Source organism: Ostrea edulis, chromosome 6 (assembly GCF_947568905.1).
Source record: "Ostrea edulis chromosome 6, xbOstEdul1.1, whole genome shotgun sequence".
NCBI lineage: Eukaryota > Metazoa > Mollusca > Bivalvia > Ostreida > Ostreidae > Ostrea > Ostrea edulis.
Window position 1 is genome coordinate 82,786,751 of NC_079169.1, and position 14,926 is coordinate 82,801,676.

Genomic DNA, 14,926 nt, shown 5'->3' on the forward strand with positions numbered 1-14,926 from the left:
CAGCAGTATGATACTCCATTTACACTACGAAAGTAGAAGGGTTTGAGTATTTCGGAAACATCAAGAGTTGGATTATGATGCCATGCTGGGGCATAAGCTATAGTGTTTTTTTAAAGAGCAGAGAAATACAGGTGTTGCTAAAATGGAATATATTGTATGTTATAATATGAGGAGATCAGCATTTTGTAAAATCAAAAGGCTTATGAAGAAGGGAAGCAGAAATTACAGAGAGAATGGGAATGTAAATCGTGCTTAGTATTCACCGTTTTATATAATTCATACAAATACATATAAGTATTAATTTTGTGTATTTTAAATGATCATATTATAACTTATGAAAAATATCAAGCAAGGATTGTGGGTTCCACCCCCCTTTCCCCATCATTGCAAGCCACATCTATTGTCTCCGCTTATATTATGAGGTAGGGTAGGTAATACTGGACTCAGTAACTGTGACTAGCAACTATGCTCCCTGCTTTGTCATTTTCTCTCTCTCTCTCTCTCTCACACACACACACACTCTTACTGATTGTTACAATATGTTGTAAAAAAAAAAAGAAAGATTTATGAATAAAACATGTATACAAACAAGAGGCCCATGGGCCACATCGCTCACCTGAGTCACCTTGGCCCATATCTGAAGACTTTCCATATATATTTGCATGTAAAACCTAATAGTCCCTATTATGGCCCAAACTACCCTTTGCAAACTTGAATCTACACTATGTCAGAAAGCTTTCATGTAAATGTCAACTTCTTTGGCCCAATGGTTCTTGAGAAGAAGATTTTTAAAGCTTTTTCCTATATTTGTATGTAAAACTTTGACACACCCCCCCCCCCCACTTGTGGCCCCATCCTACCCCCCAGGGGCCATGATTTGAACAAACTTGAATCTGCACTATGTCAGAAAGTTTTCATGTAAAAATCAGCTTTTCTGGCTCAGTGGTTCTTGAGAAGAAGAGTTTTAAAGATTTTTCCTATATATTTGTATGTAAAACTTTGATCCCTTATTGTGGCCCCATCCAACCCCCGGAGCCCATGATTTGAACAAACTTGAATATGCATTATGTCAGGATCTCAGCTTTTCTGGCTTAGTGGTTCTTGAGAAGAAGATATTTAAAGTTTTTCCCTATATATTTGTATGTAAAACTTTTACCCCCCTTGTGGCCCCATCCTACCACCGGGGGCCATGATTTGAACAAACTTGAATCTGCAATATGTCAGGAAGCTTTCAGGTAAATTTCAGCTCTTCTGACCCAGTGGTTCTCGAGAAGAAGATTTTTTAAATGACCCCACCCTATTTTTGCATTTTTGTGATTATCTCCCCATTGAAAGGGACATGGCCCTTCATTTGAACAAACTTGAAAGCCCTTCACCCAAGGATGCTTTTTGGCCATGATTGGTTGAAATTGGCCAAGTGGTTCATGAGAAGAAGATGAAAATGTGAAAAGTTTACAGACAGACGGACCCCAGACAAAATGTGATCAGAAAAGCTCACTTGAGCTTTCGTATCAAGAAAATCACTAGGCAATCACAATAAATAGGGCGCCTGACCTTTATTGATAGAGTCAAATCAATGAAACAAATTCTGCTCGAAAGAATTTTAAATTAATATGTCATGTTCTAGTGGGACATGTATAGTAATAAATATTCTTAAATTATTCTATTGTGTAACACTCTTCAGTGATCATGCTTTCTAAATCTGCTATATCTTTATGAAAGGTGAAGATAACAAACAGTAATACCATGCAGTATATACATGTTATATTTATATTGTTTAATAATTAATCACTTAGAATGGATTTGAACAAACAAAACCATTGTGAAAAAATAAGGAATTTCAAAGGACAACAAATCGTTCACTCATTCCGGATATCGCACTTCTCTTCGTACCGGTTTACCATTTAGTATTTGGTGTTCATGTTGATCAATATAACGTTTGATAGGAAGTAGATTTGTACGACAACAGTACAAGTTTAATTTAACATTGATCATTTTGATGAAAGGAAACGCTGTATTGAAAAGTTATAATTACTTGATTACATTTGATATCCAGGTGTTATGGAGTGACTGATTTTTGTCATCGCGTTATACTTAACTTTAGTCTTCATATCTGTATACTGAACTACAACCACTACAAAAATGTCGAAGGCTTTTCCAAACGTTCCGATTCAATCCACAGCAGGGGCTATCCCTTTGAAAAATGAAAAAGGTAAGAATATTTGATTGTGTATTCAATGATCTATTTATTGTGTATTAGAAAGATGCAGATGTGAAACCTTGGATAGTTACTGGCCCGAGTAAGTCGCATTAAATGTCACAGGGCCACAATAAACAGGTTGGGAACATTTCCCCATACAGCGAGATATTCTCGCTAAAATGCGATTATCCCTCTCTAGCGAGAGTAAATGTATCCCGTACAACCGAGAAAAACACCCCTGGAGTACATCTCTTCGTGTTTCACGTGAAAAGAAGAAAAAGTGCTAAAATGTCTTATACTTCTGCAGATATATAATCAAAACAAAAACATTCACGATGTGTATTGGATTCCAGCCTCTTTCCCTATATGTAGCAACATTGATATGAAATTTCTTGACTGTGTTGTAAATTTTATAGAAACAAGATGGATCTTTTTTAATACATGCTGATGTTATTCTGTATAAGATGGTGGTTTTGTAATAAATGGAGGTTTTTTATATTGTGCTGTGGATATTTCATTATGATGAGTATTCTCTTTAGAGAAGTCGAAAGGCATAGCCTTCATCGACTTCTCTTCGCAAGCATTCATGTTTTGATTCTGGAAAACGTGTAAATGCCGGAGTCGGTGACGGTTTAAGCTTCGACCAACGTTTCGACTCAGATGTGCCTGGATTTACGCAATAAACTTGTTTTCAAACATTTAATAGCAATACACAAAACCGACACAAGGAAATAGCAATACACAAAACCGACACAAGGAAATCAAAACTTACTTGCTTTTAATCCATTTTCAACATGCCCCTGTCCCGGGTTTAAATCACAACTCTGTTTACGTCAGTCTGCTTTCTCTTAACTGGTCCCCTATTGTGACAGCTCCCAAGACCAGTTAACGTAAACCCGGGACAGGGGACATGTTGAAAATGGATTAAAAGCAAGTAAGTGTTGATTTCCTTGTGACAGTTTTGTGCATTACTGCTAAATGTTTGAAAACAAGTTGTCTATTGCGTAAATCCAGGCACATCTGAGTCGAAACGTCGGTCGAAGCATAAACCGTCACCGACTCCGGCATTTACACGTTTTCCAGAATCAAAATATGAATGCTTGGGAAGAGAAGTCGATGAAGGCTATGCCTATCGACTTCTCTAAAGAGAATATATGATGAGTAACATGTACACCAATAGTGAACATTAATACTGTGCAGGTACGGATAAACCACAGTTGGGAATAAATTGGAATCAACTGAGAATAAAATGGCTAATGTCAACAAATCAGAGTGAGAAGAATGAGAGAGAGAATATGAGGAGGATGAAAGTGATGAAAATGAGATGAATAAGGATGATACAGTTGTTTGCCTAGTTCCGGATCACATTTTCATTAACGATTGCTAACGGTATAATTCACGAAGATACTGTAGGTTTTAATCATCTTGTGATAAGATCAGAAGTTACGAAAATGAAAAATAACTAAAATTATTTGAAAATCGTGGTAAATATCACCAGCCTTTGCATTTTCCACAACCGTCTTCATAGGTCAGTTCCGAATCACACTGCCAGTTCCGAATCACGGAGATGTTTGAAACGACTGCAGGCCGATTCGAGCTTTCACTGACCCGATCCGACTTTCAATCGGTCCGAAACTTTAAATCAGTACGTGTGTATGTTTATTTCGATTAATATATATCTAGTTTTGTACAAATCAAATCAAATCAAACACTAGTTTAAATTAATCTTGACGTTATATATATTGAACAATATTCAAAGCTTCACATTTAGGCATTGGCATAACCAAAATTGTGGCATTCAAAATTCTCTTAATCAACATTAATAACTATATTTCTCTGAGTGTGTTTATGATCTAACGTTATATCTACCCAGGATAACAATCCTTCGGCACTTTCTTGTGGAGTTGACGAAGTTGGGAAGAAAAAATAATACAGTCATACATGTATACACTGTATTAATATGCTTAAAATTGAATTGATTACAGTATACTTTTTAAATATAAATTTCAAGTTATAAATCTACATGCAATACATAGCATATTTACTATCCCAATTTTCTCATTTTAAAATGTATTTACGGAGGGGGGGGGGGGGATTATCCATTTTGGTAATCAGAAAAAAAATAGTTTATTGTGTTTATAAAAAAATGTGTGCGTATTATATCTGACACTACTTCAATCTTCCAACAGTGCATTTAACATAAACTGAGATATTGCTCAAACTTTAAAACTAAGTTCAACAAGTCACGTATGACAGTAGTTGACACGACTGATCCGGAATTGGACAAGCAGATGGTGTCTCTTTGGTAAGGCATCTCAACTACAATAATGCATTCACTGAAGAAATATTTATTGATGCATTTGCTGAAAGATATATCAATTAAATGCATTTATTTTTTGTGCAGAAAACTTGGTTATTCTTTAGCTACAGACAACTTTTCCCTCTAGCGCGATTTTTTCTTTTCCCAAGCGTGTAAGTGACAAAGATGTCGAAGTCCTAATGTATTAAAGAAGTGTGACAAGTAATAAACCTGGGTTGGATAAAAATTATAACAGTTTTGTATCCCTCAGTAATCATTTTCAACATGATTTACCTTTCTAAGTAAAAATCATTTCATTAATTAAGTATTTTTTAATAATAATTACAAAGTGATTCGGAACTGGCAATGATCCGGAACTGGGCAAAAGACTGTATATATGAAAGGCTGAAAGAGTTGGGGCATAAAATAGAGAGAGGACAAATACTACTATGATCAATTCATTGACTGAATGAAATTCTTTAAAAATGCCATTTTGAATGTGGACTATTTTTTTCAAAATGTTGATACCTAAAATTTTTGACAAAGGGGCTGACTTGGCCCCTAAACATTTTAGCAAATTTTCATCCCTAATTGTGAATGATGAACCCCTCGTGTTCACTATATATTTTAATATGTACCTGCAACTTAAATGGGTTGTGATCAGAATGTTTCTTTGTGTGGCCTTAAAATAAAGTGAGAAAAAAATACAATTCATTTCCTACCAAACTACCCTAATTTTCACTTGAATGTTAGTGGAAACACAGCAATTTATGTTTTGGCCACATCCTTTATTATTTGCTTAGCATTTCGCTTGGAAATGACAAAATTACATCAGTGATCCCAACTAGTAATTATTATTATTTGTACAATATTGTACATAGAGATTAAACATGAGGAAGTTAATAAAATCAAAAAGATGAACATAAGAATTTTAAAAAATTAATAGAATCTGTGATTTTGTAAAAAGAAGAGTTTTCAGGTTTTGTTTAAGAACATTTGTTACAGATTTTGATCAAATCATGTCTCAGTAAAATTGAAACAAATACAAGATCATAAATGAATAAATCAAATCCAAAATCATAACTAATTCTGGATTTTGGATTTGATTTATGATCTTGTATTTGTTTCAATTTTAAAGACCTTGTTATACCCTGGTGTTTGACCTTGAAGTTTGACCTACTTTTAATAAAAATCTTACCTATTCAATATCACCTAAACTATTTGAGATTGAACTTCAATATTTTGGGATTTCTTGTGGCTAGATATCATACTATGATCTATGACCTTGTGATCTTGGGTCTTATCCAGAACAGCAAGATCATGTTAGTCATGTTGGTATTGAGGCATATCTGTATGATGAGAATTTTTTTGTAATAATTTTTTTTGTAAACAATCTGTATTCATCATAATACATGTTCAATATGCACACCAAGGATCATGTAGGGATACAGACAGGATTTTTATATGAGAGAGAGAGAGAGAGAAAGAGGGAAAGATGTGATGTGAATTTCAGTTATGTTGGGATTCTTTAGGGCAGAGTTAGACTCACAATTTGGGGTCAACATATACATGGGAATAAAGATTGACAAAAAAGGATTAAATCTTTTCAAAATCACAATAGATGAACAACGGCAGGGCCAAGGTGACTCAGGATAGCGATGTGGCCCATGGGCCTCTTGTTTGATTTTACGTAATTTTGAATAAATTACTCCTGGTTTGAAGGACGATGTATTTGCTTAATTAATGCCAGTCAAAATGTTACATGATAGAAAAGCTTGTTGTTAATGATATGCTTAATATGTCTTTGCAACACTTTATACAATTGTCATATTGATATTGACAGGGGAACTTGTTATGCAGAAAGTGAAAGTAAACAGATATGTTACTGGAAAAAGGTAAATATATTTCAATGCAAGTTTTTCAATTAACAAAGCAGAAGTTTTTATTCGATCATCCTATGATTCTCCTGTTTGTAGACCTGATTATGCTCCAGACAGCAGTGGTGGAGAAGGCAGTGATGAGGAATTTGAGTTTAACAGAAAAAAGAGGCAACAGCAGCAGGCAACAGAAGAAACAGCTCCAGAGGAACCTGAGCCATCAGACAACATATTGGATCGACGACTCCGGCGATTACAGAGTCGTGGGGATGTCGACTTCGATGATGATGATGATGATAGGTAGTATTGTTGTACTGGCCTCCTCAAGGATTGTGTGAAGGGAATTTTGTGGTACAGTTTGTATCATGTAGCCTTGATAGATTACTGATCAGTTTGAACACATATTAATGTTTTTGTCCCTCGCCACAACACGTAAGGGGACATAGAAATACCAGTGTCCATGTGGGATTGTTTGTCACCATATGTAGTTGATCATATTGCGCTACCATTTTGATTCGACAAATCTTACAGGAGTTATGGGACTTTTGTGCTTCAGCTTTTTTTTTGCAGTGGTAGGGGACATAGGGCTATGCATAACAATATTGTAATACTTTCACTCTTATATATACAACACTCTGGATGTTTACCATTTTCCCTTGAATATTTTTCATTCAGATATTTTGGATGAAATCATTTCAGTTTGGTCAGCAATATTATTTTTCAAATAGTTTTAAATATTGTATTAAATTACACTCATAAGATACCAGAATTACTTTTCAACACAGAGGAACTTATTTCACACGTAAAGGATCTTTATTTGACCAGCAACCTAACATAACCATATAAGCAAACGTTTTTGAAATCGTAAATTTTCAGTTGATGTCATAATGCACTTGGTCCATGGCTGTGCTTTATATTACATATGTGCATTGAGCATTGTATTACAAAAATGTAGTAATTTTAAACAAATTCTTGTATTTCATGATGTTTGGGGCAGAAGATCTCAGATACACCAGTGCAAAACTCAAAAAAAATTTACCACCCTCATAAACTATTATACATAGACTATCTTCTATGCAAAAAATAATTTCTCCAAACTTCACTTTGAATTTAGCCATTTCACAGGGACGATTTTGACCCTTCGTGGGCCAACCCCTTTTGCACCTGGGGGGGTGGGGGGCAACAGTTCTGGTTAAAAATAGATATTTGTTTTCTCAATTTCACTTGAAGGGTTTGAATTTAGATGTTCATGTATACACCATTGGATAGTTTGATGGCATGCTTGTATGAGATTACCTTTAGTTTCAGGGGTCAAAGGGCATGACATCTTTCTCTAGAATTAATTTCTAAAAAATCTGCATTAGAACTTGGCCAAGACAGTGGCAAATGTGTTTAACAGCCATACATTTCTTTTTTATAGAGTAGCAAGACACAGAAGAGAAGTAGTAGAACCTGAGATAATTCAGGAGAAGTCCGATTCTGAAGATGAACGGCACAGAAAGAGGTTTGGAGAAGAGGAAGAAAGCAGTGAAGAGGAGGAAGAATTGGATGAAGAAGTAATAATTCCTTCCTCTTACCAAAAAAAAAAAAAGACATGATAAATGTGATGATTTCAACCTGGTCAAAAATAAACTTTCACTATATAGAGTGTCTTAAATTTTTGTTTGTGTTATAATCTAGTCTGTCAACTGCTATTAACATTTGTAGGAAATAGAAAGGAGAAGACAACTCCTTCGTCAGCGAATGCAACAGAGGCAGGATGAAGAGGTTTGTGGAAAATAGAAGTATTCAATGAATTAAAGAAATATGACAAGTAATGAACTGTATATGATTTTGACCTAAAAAAAGATCGTACACTATCCCTCTTATTTTGTCCTGTTTTTTCTGGTATTTAAAAAAAAAATAGTGAAAGAAAAACATGATGCCCTTTTATTGTAGAGTACCAAAGAGTAGGAAATTGCACAATATCTTCTTAATGAATCTCTAGGGCTTCATTTAAGATGTTTTTTCCTGCTTTTGGTCAAAGTAGCAGGTGATACACATTGCAAAGCAATTTAGCTTGAGAAAAAAATGTAGCACACATGCATCACCCACAGCCCAAAAAATTGATAAGATTAGCATAGGCAATGGCTGTGAACACATTTTCTGAAGTGAAAAACTTTTGGAGAATGTTCATTTTAAGTGAATTTTTACACTTTTGCTGAACTGTTACATGTTGATGATGTCTTAATTCTGCAAAAGAGAATTTGTTTGCTCTAGTATTTATATCTGTCATACAAACATATTAAAGTTTATTTTTGTCAGTGAAATGAAGTTTGGAGATATCTTGAATTTAGCCTCTCCATTTGATTTCTAGTTAAATTTGATGGTAACCATAAGACATGATGTCAAAAATATTTGACTTTTCTAAATGCACATTTTAGTACATGTATCCAGAACGGCTTTATGAATGATATTTATATTTGTACTACATGTGTAAACATTCATGTTAGTCTTGTACATGAAATAACTCGGTTTTTATAATAAAATGAAAATTTTATTTTTGAGCAAATGAGTAAAACTTGAACATATTTTTGTGTTATTTGAAAGGTGTATGAAAGTAAACTTACACTGTACCTACAATTTTGTTCTTGTCTGGAAATAGATTGTTGATTTTCGTAGGAAGTTTTAGAAGTTGAAGAAGAGAGGGTTGAAGGAGAGAGTGAGGAGGAGTCCTCAGAGTATGAGGAATATTCCGACTCCGAGGAGGAGACGGGTCCTAGACTCAAACCAGTGTTTGTCAGAAAGTAAGTCCTCGCTTAAAATGTTTCTCTGTGTGTGTCCACGTACAGTCTACTCCAGTGTTTGTCAGAAAGTAAGTCCTCGCTCAGACTCAAACCAGTGTTTGTCAGAAAGTAAGTCCTCGCTTAAAATGTTTCTCTGTGTGTGTCCGCATACAGTCTACTCCAGTGTTTGTCAGAAAGTAAGTCCTCGCTCAAAATGTTTCTCTGTGTGTGTCCGCGTACAGTCTACTCCAGAGAAATTGAAATTCAGGAGACCAGCGGATTATTTTCAGTACATGTATATCCAAAGTTTTAATTAAGTGAAGTCGATTTATTTCATTAATTTTGAAAAAATGAATTCCTGATTTTGAAACAAATAAGACAAACTTCTATGCAAGCCTGAAGCAAATTAGTTAGTCACATATTTATTAGTTTGTAAAGATTGTACTGCAAATGAAGTAAAAATGAATTAAGTTCAATGTACATTCATGTACAGGTACAGCATATTTGAATCAAGTTTTTCTATATTTGGGGCATGCTGCCATGCTCAATCGAAGATCACACAGCAAGCAATGAACACAATCGAAGATCACACAGCAAGCAATGAACACAATCGAAGATCACACAGCAAGCAATGAACACAATCGAAGATCACACAGCAAGCAATGAACACAATCGAAGATCACACAGCAAGCAATGAACACAATCGAAGATCACACAGCAAGCAATGAACACAATCGAAGATCACACAGCAAGCAATGAACACAATCGAAGATCACACAGCAAGCAATGAACACAATCGAAGATCACACAGCAAGCAATGAACACAATCGAAGATCACACAGCAAACAATGAACACAAAGACTCTTTCTAGAATCTAATTGTTATTTCATAAGCAGAGAAAAAAAACCCATGCAAGGTTAAGAACTAGACTAAAAGCATGGTTAGAGATTCACCGACTATGACAACAAGCAATGACGAATACTTCAATGTAATTGTTATTTCAATAATCGTTATTTCAAAATAACTTATTGTGATGTACATTTTGAAGTGTATATATGTAAACAGAGTAAGCAGTATATTCAAATTGTCCATGATATGGAAGTTTAAACACTAAACTCAGATTTTTTTATGCATTTTACAGAAAAGACAGAATAACAATTCAAGAAAAGGAGAAAGAAGAAGCCAAGAAACGGGAATTGGAAGTAGAGGCAAAGAAAATGGCTGAGGAAAGGAGAGGGCACACATTAAAGGTTAACACTTTAAGACCATTCCTGTACACTGCCAAATATATGTAATTAGATCAACTGAAATATATTTCATGAATACTACACTAAAATATACTTTCACTGCCACAAGTGACTAAAGTCGACTTACCCAAACACTTCCATGGTTTTTGATATATTGGGTCATATGGCATGTAATTTAAAATGTATGATACTAAAGCCTTTTTGTCCCCCACCGCAACGCAGAAGGGGACATAAAAATACCTCTGTCCGTCAGTCCCACTTCACTTTGTGGACGCAACTCCTCAGAAACCGCTCAACAGATTTTGTTCATATTTTGTAGGATTGTTAGTCACCATGTGTAGTTGATCATATTACACTACCATTTTGATTCAACAAAATTTAGTACAGGAGTTATGAGACTTTTGTGCTTCAACTTTTTTTGAGGCGGTGGGGGACATGGCTACGTGTAACAATCTTGTCAGTATATAAAATCAGAAGAATGACATATTGTTTAATACAAAGTACAGTATATTTTATATATATATAATATTAATATATATATATATATATAGATATATGTGTGTACATGTACACACACACACACATATATATATATATATATATATATATGTATACATATACATGTATATCAAATGCATGGCAGAGAACAAAACAGTTCTTTTCCCACATAAAACAAAGTCTGTGTTCAAGAATAGGTTATGGGGCCATGAAAGAGAGATGAACTCGAATCTTGTCTAAATTGAACTTTTTATAAAGAAAATATGCATTGAGACTGAGTTAAGTATAATCTTTACTCCTTACACCCAGCACTTTTAAATCTACACAAAATAACTACCATATAGCCGTAAGCCAGGCGAGCTTGTTGAAGCAGCCGGCGTTTATTATGTAACGCCATACAAATGCACATATATACATACAATGCCATATTTTTTATGAACGACACTAACATGTACAGTATTACGAAAAATATGTGAAATGAAAATATGAAGTACTGCTTTGTATTAAGTGTTTAAATTTTTAACCCCATCACTGACATTAAAAACCGCCCAGGAAAAACCATAGATGGTTAACTATGGAAACCTGTGTCCGCACAAGTGTAAATAACATCTCGGGGGCAATGCCGTAAATAGTAACTAGTAAATATTGAATAATGATAGTAATATGAGCTAAACTTTGATATATAAAAAATAAAGCTCGAGCGCCTCGTGTGAAGCGTTGGCTTAGAATGACCACACGAGACTATTACTCAAATTCATTAGAATTCTATTGACCTTCCTATGGCCCCGCCTACTTTTTGGCACTTTAATACGTTTCTATCATACAGATATTTTCCCGCTATTCTATGAAACGCAAGGAAAATCTATACTCATCTGTGTTTTATTACCTTAGAGCCGGAAATGCTTGAGCACATTTGAGAATTGGATTTTGTCTCTGTAGATCATTAAAGATGATGCTCGTAAGGAAGCAGAAGAGGAGAAAACAGTGGAGGATGCCTGTGATGCTCTGGACTCCGGGGATGAAAATGATGAGGAAGAGTACGAGGCCTGGAAAGTCCGAGAGCTAAGGCGATTAAAGAGGGATAAGGAGGAGCGTGAAAAGTGAGTACATTCATTGTGAAGCAGTTTATATTTGAGGATACTCTATCCACATAAATTTGTGTAGATGCCATGACACAAAAGTACATGAAAGGCCATTCATGACATTTGTGCCTGTTTTTGATTGTAACTATTTTTCCCCATCTCCTCAATATGAAGTTCTTTTTTTGCTACAACAAGTTAGTAATGTCCATATCTACAACGTTCTGTAATACATAAGAGTTGATTTCACATTTAAACTTGTAATTACCAGAATACTAACTCAGAAACAGTCCTGCTAATATTCCCTAGTTTATATTATTTTAGAAACATTGCATTTGGCCTTAAATGTGCTCTTTTTAAATACATTTGTATGGTATTCATACCAATTTGAAAAAAATTATTGATGAAAATGAAATGCTCGTGGAAAAGTTTTTCTTGTGATGTAATTTATTAACGGTAAATTGTGCCTCTTGTGTTCAATGTAAGTGTACATGTTTAATTAAATTTTCTGTATGCAGTGTTGAGCTTATGTAAATATACAATACATAAAATGTTTTCAAAACATGTGTTTATCTGATTTTTAAAATTATGTTCTGTGGTATTTGAAGTATTGAAAAGGAGAAAATGGAGATTGAACGAGTCAGAAACATGAATGATGCAGAGAGGCGACAAGAATTTTCCCAGAATCCAAAGCTTGTCACAAACAAAGCTCCCAAGGGCAAATACAAGTTTTTACAGAAGTACTACCACCGAGGTGCCTTTTATGTGGTAAGTCAAGATAACTAAGCTTTCAGTTAAATGTCTTTTAAGTGGTAAGTCCTTGTGTATGAACCTTGTCCTTTCTTTATACATTCCTCTCCTGTTGTTGCAATTCATTATAAGCAATTTAGAGAGAGGTAAAGATTGCAATGTTTATGTAGTACAAACATTGATATTTATTTCCAAATAAAATTTGTATGTATAAGGTTTTCCAAACAAACAAAATAAATTTCTTTTCCAGCAAGATGATGAAGACCACATGTACAAACAAGACTTCTCTGCTCCAACATTGGAAGATCATTTTGATAAAACAATTCTACCCAAAGTCATGCAGGTATTGGAGGCTGTGTTTTGTTATCTTTTGTTGAACGTTGAGTTTATATCTCGAGTATGAGACGTAAAGTTTTATCTCAGCTGAAGTGTGATTCCAGTCTTCTGCTTCTCAGGTTAAATAACTAGAAGACATGTTATGCATTAATGACTTACTATAACAGTTATAAACACTTACATTTTATGACATCTTTTAGGTCAAGAACTTTGGACGGTCAGGAAGAACTAAGTACACCCACTTGGTTGACCAGGACACAACTCAGTTTGACTCGCCCTGGATAGCAGACACAGCCCAAAATTTGAAGACACACATGACAAAAGGAGGAGGAATGAAGCAAGTCTTCAACAGACCCACATCCAAATCAAAGCGAAAGTGAAAGCAAAGCAAAAGTGAAAGCAAAGGTGTTGGCATGTGAAGTGAAATCTTTGCTTAAGCAGAAGCAGACGTCAAATTAGAAAGGCTAAAGAGACAAAGAGAGGTTTCTTGATAATAAAAGAATGTACATACTGGTGGATGTATGTATGTATTGATGGATTTACATACATGAAGATGGTGTCTGTTAGCATGTGTCCTTTGAATATTACACATCAAACAGAGGTCACCTTGAAAGTTTGATGGAGGATGTGATATGTTACACAGCAAAAGATGTGTAGATCCTTTACACCAGTTAAACTCTCATTTAATACCTGGGATTGGTAGGAAAGGCATTACATCATTAAGGTGTACTTCAATCTGTTCACTAATTCAAATTCATTTTTACATCCAGTGTTTGATTTAGATATGTTTTATTTTTGTGTATATCTGAAAAATGTGTTGATAATTTACAGTAAAAATTTTTAAAAAAGAAATACATGTATATGTTTGTGTGGGCTAGGAATTCCTGACTGCTACTGGGGTATCAGTGGTTTGTTTACATGCAGTGCATATATGGGAGTATTGGAAGCTCTTAATATATTTACATTCCAGCGTGAATTACCAGTGGCAGATCTGAGGGAGGGTGGGGAGTGCAGCTGCTGTCCCCCCCCCCCCAAATTTTTAATATTTCAGGTAAATCGTGGTCTCTTGTTTAGAAAAATGTAAACAATAAAAAAAGCAATAATTTCTTCTACTCTCGGAGAAATAAAATCTTTTGATTTATTGAATTAATTTTATTGGGAGAACTTACATTTTTTCCAAAAGCCCTTAAAATTTGTGTCATTTTGTTAATTTCACCTTATTAAAAATGACAGAATATAGTAAAAATTACTACATGGGAGACATTTCAAGCCCTATAAAATCTGTAAAATCCAGGAGCTTTCGGGGAGCTTTGCCCTGGACCCACTGGGGCCTCAAGGCAGCCCCCAGACCCCCTGCTTCATAAAGTTGCACCCCAACCCCCCATCTTGGATCCACCCCTGATTAACCACTGCCCAGCTAAATAAAAATTCTAAGAATTTTCTCAAGTATATCCTTAAATTTCTTGAGAACATTTCTAGCTACTGGTACATGTAATTCAGATGTTTAACTTCTTATACCCTGTACAACAAGTTACAGAGGGTATAATGTTTTTGACCCGTCCGTCAGTCCTCTTTTTGTCAGCTCAACTCCTCTGAAACCGCTGAAAATAATTTCATGTAACTTTGTAGTTTTAAATAAGGACATACTGTGTAGATGTGCATATTCACAGGGAATTCTGATTTAATATTTTTTCTTGGAGTTATGCCCCTTTTTGAACAGAGAAGTTTGGCTAAAATATACTATTTGGAGCAATTTGTGTGAAACTGGTTTTCAAGCTATATGTGATTAAAATAGTTCTGTTTTAATATTTTACACAATTGACATTTCTAAACAATGCTGCACATAACTTGAGTAGAGCCATCTAGTTACATGCT

General features: G+C 34.8%; 1 protein-coding gene across 1 annotated transcript; it reads left to right on the forward strand.

Moving 5' to 3' along the window:
• Positions 1-1,879: 1,879 nt before the first annotated feature.
• On the forward strand, positions 1,880-13,903 carry LOC125646722 (microfibrillar-associated protein 1-like). The gene is made up of 11 exons (XM_048873235.2): positions 1,880-2,212; positions 6,343-6,394; positions 6,476-6,676; positions 7,797-7,932; positions 8,084-8,143; positions 9,038-9,162; positions 10,283-10,391; positions 11,826-11,986; positions 12,574-12,733; positions 12,966-13,058; positions 13,252-13,903. Exons 1-11 carry the CDS (start codon positions 2,143-2,145, stop codon positions 13,429-13,431), a joined length of 1,347 nt encoding a protein of 448 aa, XP_048729192.2. The 5' UTR covers positions 1,880-2,142; the 3' UTR covers positions 13,432-13,903.
• Positions 13,904-14,926: the final 1,023 nt, after the last annotated feature.